Source organism: Epinephelus fuscoguttatus, linkage group LG6 (assembly GCF_011397635.1).
Source record: "Epinephelus fuscoguttatus linkage group LG6, E.fuscoguttatus.final_Chr_v1".
Lineage (NCBI taxonomy): Eukaryota > Metazoa > Chordata > Actinopteri > Perciformes > Serranidae > Epinephelus > Epinephelus fuscoguttatus.
In genome coordinates, this window is record NC_064757.1 from 3,253,656 (window position 1) to 3,264,753 (window position 11,098).

Here is an 11,098-nt window from a genome sequence, read left to right on the forward strand (position 1 = left end):
TCCACAGAGAGTATACATATTGACTTATTGACATTTTCCCCACAGAACCATTGTTATACATCTCATAATATAAGAAGTTCATTTAAAGATTAACCACAGTTGAAAAGTGGTAAAGTAAAGCTGCTTGCTAATCCTTTGAGTAAAACTACAGCCACTGTGTACTGTTCCTGTTCTGTGTTTTTTTTTCATCATCATGTCAGGATGTGAAGTACAAACCTGCCAGTGTCTGCTCCTTGCAACATCATAATATGCTGTCCTCTACTGGAGCTCAGCTGGAAGTACAGCAAGGCGGGAGGTTGATGTACTGACTGAGAGCTGGGACCTTCTCTGACCTAATCTGCCCTGCTATAGTGTACTTCAGCAAAAATAAATCCCATCAATGTTAGCAGAGCTATTTTGACCCTACTGTGAGGTGGGTGGAGGGGTTTTGAAAAATACTGTACATATTTAAATATATCCTCATCATATTCTATACATTGTGCTTTTATCAATGTATGCAAGTAGGCCTATGGTGTTGGCTTTTTCGATGCTTTATTTGGGCATATATTACCGAAGATTTCAATGATAGTATAAATGGATGGATGGACGGATGAGATATTGACTAGCCCATTAGCTATGTCCCAGGCCGTCAAATATAACAACATGTAGTCTGCATTTATAACCTTGGTTTGACATGATATTTAGGAGTGGTTGGTATTTAATGACTTTGGTCATAAAGGTTGCAGCCATTTTTAACTCTAGTCTATTAATCAGCCCTAAACCTAAACTAGATTATGATTCCTTTGAAAGCCTTGTTCTTAGTCTTTTACATCTGACCTGGAAAACCTTGCAGCCACGTTTATTTGTTATAGTGTACCGGGCTCCTGGCCCATATTCTGAATTTGTATCTGAATTCTCAGAGTTTTTATCCAGTTTAGTTGATTTTTTCATGTTGACGATTATGACTCCTGTGTTTATATCATTATTAGACTCCATTGGCTTCAGTCAGAGTGTACTGTTTTAACCACACCCTCAATCTAGTTCTAATGTATGGAATTAAAATTGATAAGAGTCTTTCCACAGAATCCCTCTCTATCAGATCATTATTTAATAACTTTTGATTTCTTTCTACTCGATTACATGCCACTCAGCAACAGTTACTATACTAGGTGTTTATCAGATAGTGCTGTCGCAAAATTTAGAGAAATGATTCCATCAACGTTAAATTTAATACTATGTCCTTCTGTAACAGAGGTTTCCCGTACCGACTTTAAACTCTCCCGAATTGATCATCTTGTTGATAGCGCAGCAGGCTTGCTGCAAACAACATTTGACTCTGTAGCACCTCTTAAAAATAAGTTAACAAAGCAAAGAAAGTTCGCTCCGTGGTTAAACTCTCAAACCTGAAAATTAAAACAAATATCGTTAAAATTTGAAAGGAACTTGTTTAGTCTGGAAAGACAGTCTCAAAACGTATAAGAGGGCCCTCCGCAATGCCAGAGCAAACTATTACTCATCATTAATAGAAGAAAACAAGAACAACCCCAGGTTTCTTTTCAGCTCTGTAGCCAGGCTGACTGAGAGTCACAGCTCTATTGAGCTTTGTATTCCTTTAGTCCTTAACAGTAATGATTTTATGAGCTTTTTTAATGACAAAATTCTAACTGTTAGAGGCAAAATTTATGACCTCCTGTCCTAAAACAGAACCAATCTGTCCTCAAACACAGCTGTAAGACCTAAGATTTAGATAGCTTCTCCCTGATTTCTCTTCAACAATTGACCTCAATGATTTCTTCATCTAAATCAGGGGTTGGCAACCTTTACTATCATAAGAGCCATTTTTGACCAAAAATAATTTTCAAAAATCTGTGTGGAGCCACAAAATATATTTGACACTTTTAATGAAGGTAAAAAGGCCTATTAAGTCTAAATTAGCCTATACTAATTGTATAAATGATCATTCATTCATGTCTTACCAGAAGGTGGCGACTCTACAGGGCACTGTTCATGATTATTTGGTACGTTATCTTTGCAGAGCTGGCGGTGGAAGCAAACAAATCTGTCCGCACACTAGTTAATTCTCTATCTTAGTCTGAGACTTTTACTTTTTTGATCTGGCATCCATAGCTAACCAGCTAGGAGGACTCAAGAGGAGCCTCTGCTGTGGAAGATTGGCACAATTTCAAGGCAAATGTGTCAGGCAGTAGATGTGTTACGCACATTTTAGTTATTTTCATTTGGTTTGGAGGCTTCACAGTTTCACAGTTGGAGAATGCAGGAGTTTCTTTAGGCCTACAACACTGATATATAAAAAATAAATGTTAAAAAACAAGAACATTACCCATTTCCATGTAATTTTTTTGTCAAGGAGCCACTGGAGAGGTGCTAAAGAGCCACATGTGGCTCCTGAGCCTCAGGATCCTCGATCTAATTTCTAATCTTCCCTTTCTTTCAAAGATCCTTGAGAAAGTAGTTGCAGGCCAGCTGTGTGACTTTCTCTGTGATAATAATTTATTTGAGGAATTTCAGTCAGAATTTAGAGTGCATCATAGCACTGAGACAGCACCAGTTAAAATTACAAATGATCTTCTGATTGCTTCAGACAAAGAACTTGTTTCTGTACTTGTTTTATTAGATCTTAGTGCAGCATTTGACACAACTGACCATCAAATTCTGCTACAGAGACTGGAACATTTAATTGGCCTAAAAGGTTCTGCACTAAGCTGGTTCAAATCTTATTTATCTGATCGTTTTCAGGTCATCCATGTTCATGATAAATCATCTCTAAGTACTAAAGATTGTTTTGGAGTTCCACAAGGTTCTGTGCTTGGACCAATTCTGTTTACTTTATATATGCTTCCCCTAGGTAACATAATTAGAAATCACTCTGTAAATTTCCATTGCTATGCGGATGATACATCGATAAAGCCAGAAGAAACGGATCAATTAACTAAACTTCAAAAATGCCTTAAAGACATAAAAATCTGGATGAGCTCCGATTTCTTGATGTTAAATTCAGACAAAACTGAAGTTATTGTTCTTGGCCCCAAACACCTCAGAAACTCTGTATCTGATGATATAGTGTCTCTGGATGGATGCTCTGGCCTCTAGCACTACTGTAAGAAACCTTGGAGTAATATTTATACAAGTCTTTAAAAACTCTCCAGCTAATTCAGAACGAAGCGGCACATGTACTGACAGGAACTAAGAAATGAGATCACATTTCTCCTGTTTTAGCTTCTCTGCACTGGCTCCCTGTAAAATCCAGAACTGAATTTAAAATCCTACTCCTAACATACAAAGCTTTAAGCTCCGTCATATCTTAGAGAGCTCACAGTGCCATATTATCCCACTAGAATACTGCACTCGGAGAATGCAGGGTTACTCGTGGTCCCTAAAGTCTCCAAAAGTAGATCAGGAGCCAGAGCCTTCAGCTATCAGGCTCCTCTTCTGTGGAATCATCTTCCTGTTGTGGTCTGGGAGGCACTGTCGTCACATTTAAGACATATAAAGGACAACTTCGGTATTTTTCAACCTGGGCTCTATTTCCCCATGTGTATGTGTGCGTATGATTCATGGGTACCACTCAATGGGGCAAATGCGTCCCGTATAAAAGTGCTTTTTTTTTGCCACTGACCGGTTCAGATCGCCAGTGTTATCTCTGTAGATAGCATATTGTAGCGGGCCTGGGGCAGTGGTGAGTGTGAATGAGTGGAGTCAGCTGTCAGTCAGTGTTGGAGCAGAAAGGCGGAAGGCATCCCCGCTTGGTAATGTAAATGAGTATGTTAATCATGTTGATCTGTTCTGTATGACATCTATTGCACGTCTGTCTGTCCTGGAAGAGGGATCCCTCCTCAGTTGCTCTTCCTGAGGTTTCTACTGTTTTTTTCCCCCGTTAAAGGGTTTTTTTGGGGGAGTTTTTCCTTATCCGCTGTGAGGGTCCTAAGGACAGAGGGATGTCGTATGCTGTAAAGCCCTGTGAGGCAAATTGTGATTTGTGATATTGGGCTTCATAAATAAAATTGATTGATTGATTGATTGACTTAAGACTTTCCTTTTTGATAAAGCTCTCCTTTGCTAATATTCATGTCCTGTTACTGCATCTCTCTAACTTGGTTCTACTGCATGTCACTAACTCGACTTCTTCTCCAGAGCCTTTGTGCTCCACTGTCTGGCAGGTTACCTCGTATTGCAGCTGTGCCTGGATCATGTGACGTGGTTGTGCTTCTGCAGTGGTCCTCCCGCTTACTGTTATCATTAGTCATACTTCTACTGTCATTATACACATATGATTATTGTCACATACATATACTATCGTATATAAATATATACATATAACATATTGTACCAAAATAGCCGTAATTATTATTGTAATATTATTACTTCAGGGGCGGCACAGTGGTGTGGTGGTTAGCACTCTCGCCTCACAGCAAGAGGGTTGCCGGTTCAATCCCGGGCATGGAAGCCCTTCTGTGCGGAGTTTGCATGTTCTCCCCGTGTCAGCGTGGGTTCTCTCCGGGCACTCCGGCTTCCTCCCACAGTCCAAAGACATGCAGATTGGGGACTAGGTTAATTGATAACTCTAAATTCGTAGGTGTGAATGTGAGCGTGAATGGTTGTTTGTCTCTATGTGTCAGCCCTGTGATAGTCTGGCGACCAGTCCAGGGTGTACCCTGCCTCTCGCCTGATGTTAGCTGGGATAGGCTCCAGCCCCCCTGCGACCCTCAAGAGGATGAAGCGGTTAGAAGATGAATGAATGAATTATTACTTCATGTGATTGATGACAGCTGAGCCTGCCTGCAGTGATGCTGATTCACAAGTCAAACTTTTTTTGCAGTCTTTTGATCCTACTGCTGTCAAATTCTTCTTTTTTATTCACTGCTGGTTGATGTGAAGTGGTGTTTGATGATTTATGGCTGTGGACTGTGAAATCTAAAGGTGATATTTGGTGGATTGAAACTAGGCCTGTCATCCCAGGAGGCTGACTAGCCAACAGCCTTAGCTGAAGCTACCACCTGGCTTTGGATGCTACCATCACCTTGGCCTTTGCAGCTACCACCACCAGGTCTTAACACCTACCACCACTAGCCCCTGCAGCAGCCCATCCACCAAGCCAGGCCCTCCAGCAGACCGGGTCCTGCAGCGGCCCATCCATCGGGCTGGGCCCTGCAGCAGGCCAGGCCCTGCAGCAGCCCATCCACTAAGCCAGGCCCTGCAGCAGCCCATCCACCAAGCCAGGCCCTGCAGCAGCCCATCCACCAAGCCAGGCCCTGCAGCAGCCCATCCACCAAGCCAGGCCCTGCAGCAGACAGGCCCTGCAGCAGCCCATCCACCAAGCCAGGCCCTGCAGCAGCCCATCCACTAAGCCAGGCCCCACAGCAGCCCATCCACCAAGCCAGGCCCTGCAGCAGCCCATCCACCAAGCCAGGCCCTGCAGCAGCCCATCCACCAAAGCCAGGCCCTGCAGCAGCCCATCCACCAAGCCAGGCCCTGCAGCAGACCAGGCCCTGCAGCAGCCCATCCACCAAGCCAGGCCCTGCAGCAGCCCATCCACCAAGCCAGGCCCTGCAGCAGCCCATTCACCAAAGCCAGGCCCTGCAGCAGCCCATCCACCAAGCCAGGCCCTGCAGCAGACCAGGCCCTGCAGCAGCCCATCCACCAAAGCCAGGCCCTGCAGCAGCCCATCCACCAAGCCAGGCCCTGCAGCAGCCCATCCACCAAGCCAGGCCCTGCAGCAGCCCATCCACCAAGCCAGGCCCTGCAGCAGACAGGCCCTGCAGCAGCCCATCCACCAAGCCAGGCCCTGCAGCAGCCCATCCACCAAGCCAGGCCCTGCAGCAGCCCATCCACCAAGCCAGGCCCTGCAGCAGCCCATCCACCAAGCCAGGCCCTGCAGCAGCCCATCCACCAAAGCCAGGCCCTGCAGCAGCCCATCCACCAAGCCAGGCCCTGCAGCAGACCAGGCCCTGCAGCAGCCCATCCACCAAGCCAGGCCCTGCAGCAGCCCATCCACCAAGCCAGGCCCTGCAGCAGACAGGCCCTGCAGCAGCCCATCCACCAAAGCCAGGCCCTGCAGCAGCCCATCCACCAAGCCAGGCCCTGCAGCAGCCCATCCACCAAAGCCAGGCCCTGCAGCAGCCCATCCACCAAGCCAGGCCCTACAGCCCATCCACCAAAGCCAGGCCCTGCAGCAATCCATCCACCAAGCCAGGCCCTGCAGCAGCCCATCCACCAAGCCAGGCCCTGCAGCCCATCCACCAAAGCCAAGCCCTGCAGCAACCCATCCACCAAGCCAGGCCCTGCAGCAGACCAGGCCCTGCAGCAGCCCATCCACCAAGCCAGGCCCTGCAGCAGACCAGGCCCTGCAGCAGCCCATCCACCAAGCCAGGCCCTGCAGCAGCCCATCCACCAAGCCAGGCCCTGCAGCAGACCAGGCCCTGCAGCAGCCCATCCACCAAAGCCAGGCCCTGCAGCAGCCCATCCACCAAGCCAGGCCCTGCAGCAGCCCATCCACCAAAGCCAGGCCCTGCAGCAGCCCATCCACCAAAGCCAGGCCCTGCAGCAGCCCATCCACCAAGCCAGGCCCTGCAGCAGACCAGGCCCTGCAGCAGCCCATCCACCAAGCCAGGTCCTGCAGCCCATCCACCAAAGCCAGGCCCTGCAGCAATCCATCCACCAAGCCAGGCCCTGCAGCAATCCATCCACCAAGCCAGGCCCTGCAGCAGCCCATCCACCAAGCCAGGCCCTGTAACAGACCAGTACAGGAGCAGCCAGCAGCAGCCAGGCCTCAAGCTTCCAGGAGCAGCCTCCACCATAGCTCCAGTAGCTGCTGGCTACCACCAGCCAACAGCTGCGTTGCCTCCTCCACCACCAGTGTTAGCCGGGGAGCTAACACAAGGCCCAGGCATCTGGAGCAACCCAGCTAACCAGACCAGCTAACCAGCCCAGTCAGTGGCTGGTGAAGAAAGAATGCCGAATGGAAGAAACAACACACGGGGCAAAGACATGACAACTGCAGACGACCTGGAAGAGATTAAAAGATCTCTAAACTTTATGTCAGGTGAGCTGACAAAGTTAACATTGCAAAGTTAACACAGCAGGATCGACTAATTTGACTAATAGAGGAAGTGAAATTACTGAAAGCCATGCTGACAGAGAAAGACATAAAGATAATACTACTGGAGCAGAGGGTGGATGAACTGGAGCAATACACAAGACGAGACAACGTAGTATTAACAGGTCTTCAAACTTGACACCGCACCCATGCTAGAGCTACTGCAAACTTGGAGACAACAGAAGATGCCCCGCAGGAAGAACTGCTGACATTGGAACAACAAGTGGTGGACTTTCTGCGCAGTAAGAACATAAACATCCAAAGGGATGCTATTTCTGTTTGTCACACATTACCAAGAAAGACAGAAAAAGCAAAACCAGCTGTCATCATAAGATTCATCAGTAGAAAGCAGAGGAATGATTTGTTAATGCAAGCAAAGAAACTGAGAGGTACTAATGTATACTTAAATGAACATTTAACAAGAAAAAATGGCATCGCATGAGAGGCAAGGATGTTGAGAAAACAGAAAAAAATCACAGCAACATGGACCCAAAATGGCAATGTATGGATTAGGGAAGAAGAAGGGTCACAGGCTAAGATGATAAGAGACCTCAAAGACCTAGATAAATTCAGAAGAAGATAATGAAGCTTGGTTGATGTAACCATGAAATCAAAGTTGAAGTCAAACTTGATATAGGTCCATACTGTAATGGATTGAAGAGTGGACACAGAATAGATACATATACTGGAACATGGATCCATATACAAACTTAGATGCAGATTCTGAGAGTAAAATATATGATGTAGAAAAGGGTACAAACAAAAACATATTAATTCCTGTTAACAACAAATGTGAGTATTACACTGAGGAGCAATTTAATGATAAACTAAATTTGAATGGAACACTGTCTATCATCCATTTCAGCAGTAGAAATATAAATTGTAACTTAACAAAAATAAAAGATTACTTAAAGCAGTTCAGAAAGAGTTTTAGTATAATTGCAGTGTCAGAAACATGGTTGAAGGATGGGGATATGGATGAATTTCAGATAGAGGGATATGAGTTGTATTATGTAAATGGAAGGAATAGAAAAGGTGGAGGGGTAGCTTTGTATATCAACTCAACTTTGAACTGTAAGGTTGTTGGTAACATGACAACTGTTGTCGACAGTATTATGGAAATTATCACAGTGGAAATTATTAATGAAAAAGCTAAAAATGTTATAATCAGTTGTGTCTATAGATCATCAGGTTCCTGCGTAGAGATATTTACAGACAAAATAATGGAGCTGTTTGACAGGGGCCATAATAAGACTGTGTTTCTATGTGGAGACTTTAACATTGATCTTGAAAATCCAAGTTCACTGTATACAACAAGTGAAATCATAAATTCAATGTATAGTTTGAGTCTGTTTCCAATGATATCTAAACCAACAAGAATCACATCATAGACTGCAACTATTATTGACAATATTTTCACAAATGCAGTTGATGGAAATGTAGTGAGTGGGATCTTGATAACTGATGTAAGTGATCATTTACCTGTTTTTGCAGTTTCTAAAAATTGTCAATGTAATACAACGGAATTCAACTCAGAAAATTGATAAGAAACAGATCAAAAGAAGCCTTGGAGTCACTGAAAGAAGACCTAAAAAACCAAAATTGGGATGGAGTGTACGTAAATGATGTAAATATAGCTTATGATTCATTCATGACGTTATTGATAGATTTGTATGAAAAAAAAACTGTAAACTCAGAAGTCTTGCCAAGAAAAATGCTACTGACAAACCATGATGACTAAAGGACTACGGAATGCCTGCAAGAAGAAAAATTATTTATATAGATGTTTTTTAAAATTAAGGTCAAAAGAAGCAGAAGATAGGTATAAGAAATATAAAAATAGATTAGTATGGATAATAAAAAGGCATAAAAAGGAATACTATGGTGATTTACTAAATAAAAACAGAAGCAATATGAAGGCTATATGGGGAATAAGAAATAGTGTAATAAAAAATGATAAAATAAAATCAGCTCTTCCAAATTATTTTGTGAAAGAAAATCATGACATTTAGGACAAAACTGAAATAGCAAGCGAGTTTAAAGATTTTTTTTTGTAAATGTAGGTCCTAGTCTTGCAGCAAACATACCAACAATAAATGACAATGCAGATGAGAACACAAGAAGGGATAATGTGAATAGTATTTTTCTTGGTAAGGTTGAAAAAGAAGAAATACTGAGTATTGTAAAAGGTTGTGCAAGTAAAGGATCCACTGACTGTGTAGATATGGACATGATATTAGTAAAGAACATAACTGAATTGGTTATTGAACCATTTACATACATACAGACCAGTATCCTTGCTTCCACAATTTTCAAAAATATTAGAGAAATTATTTGTAACCAGGTTAGACAAATTCATCGACAGATACAATATATTAAGCAATAGTCAGTATGGATTTCGTACATATCACTCCACATCAATGGCACTAATGGAATTAACTGAAGAAATATCCACTGCAATCGACAAGAGACATTATTTTTTAAGTATTTTTGTTGACCTCAAAAAGGCTTTTGATACCATAGATAATATTATACTTCTTAACAACCTGAGTAAATATGGTATCAGAGGGGTAGCACATCAATGGATTTCTAGCTACTTAGAAAACAGAAAGCAATTTGTGCAGATAAATAATGTAAAATCTGAATCATATTATATAAAGTGTGGAGTACCTCAGGGGTCGGTCCTCAGACCAAAACTGTTTATTTTGTATATTAATGATTTTGTTAATGTATCCAAACTGTTCAAATGTATTCTGTTTGCGGATGATACTACTTTATTTTATTCTGGGGAAGATATAACACAGGTACTGAATGTGGTTAAAAAAGAATTTGAAAGAATATGGTTTGATGTAAATAAATTATCGCTAAATCTTGAAAAAACAAACTTTATGATATTTAGTAACAGAAGGAAAGGCACTGATGCTTCAATTAATATAGATGGTATTGAAATTAATAGAGTAAGGGAAATGAAGTTTTTGGGTGTCATCCTGGATGAGAATTTGAGTTGGAAATCACATAAATTATACAAAGGTAAAAATATCAAAAATAATTGCTCTGTTACACAAAGTAAAGGATTCATTAGATAATAAAGCATTGTACATTTTATACAACACCATGATTGTTCCGTATCTGACCTACTGTGTTGAAGTTTGGGGAAATGCTTGTAAAACATACTCATTCAATTTTCATTTTACAAAAAAGAGCAAGAAGAATAATCAATAGAAAACAATATAGAGATCCAACAAATCCATTATTCCTTAAGTTAAAATTGTTGAAATTTCATGAATTTGTAGATTACAGTATTCTACAAATTATGTTTAAAGCCCATAAAAAAACTTTACCAATCAATATTCAGAAAAGATCTGAAAAAAGAGAAAGCAAGTATAATTTAAAACGAACAGAGATCTTTAAAAACAAAACAAGATTCAGAACTACACTGTTGGAACATTGCATTTCTGTGATAGAAATCAGTTTATGGAACAATCTGAACAAAGAAACCAAAGAATCCAAGTCAAAGTCATTTAAAAGAACAATTAAAGCCAGTATGTCAAGGAAATATATTGAAATATGTTAGTTATGTTTGATTGTCATACCCATTGTCATGAGAAGTATAGTATATAAATAAAATAAATAAATAAATAAATAAAAATAAAAAATAAATGTTTGAATGGTATCAATTGAATTGTAACTCGGGAACCAAAAAGAATGTGACTGTTTGTGTTGTGGCCGGCAGCTATTTTATTTTATTTTTGTTTATTTTGTTGTTGTTGTTTTAATTTAAGTGCTTTGTAAATTGATTTTTTGGGATAAAGGGGCGGATTAAATAAGATTACTGTTCTTTCTGCTCCCTTTCATTCAAATTTGGGAATGTTGTGTTTATATTGTATTGTTTTTTTGTTTTTTTTAATTTTTTTCAATGAATGAAATAAAAATAAATAAATTACTGAATGTTGTTGTAAGCTGTCATTACTGTCTGTCCTGCATCTCTCTCGGTCTTTGTCTCTC

At 41.6% G+C, this 11,098-nt stretch overlaps 1 protein-coding gene across 1 annotated transcript; it reads left to right on the forward strand.

Annotated features, from left to right (window-relative positions):
• The first annotated feature begins 3,070 nt into the window (after positions 1–3,070).
• Positions 3,071–6,918, forward strand: LOC125890495 (basic proline-rich protein-like). Its single transcript, XM_049579171.1, has 2 exons — positions 3,071–3,097; positions 5,068–6,918. Exons 1-2 carry the CDS (start codon positions 3,071–3,073, stop codon positions 6,916–6,918), a joined length of 1,878 nt encoding a protein of 625 aa, XP_049435128.1.
• Positions 6,919–11,098: the final 4,180 nt, after the last annotated feature.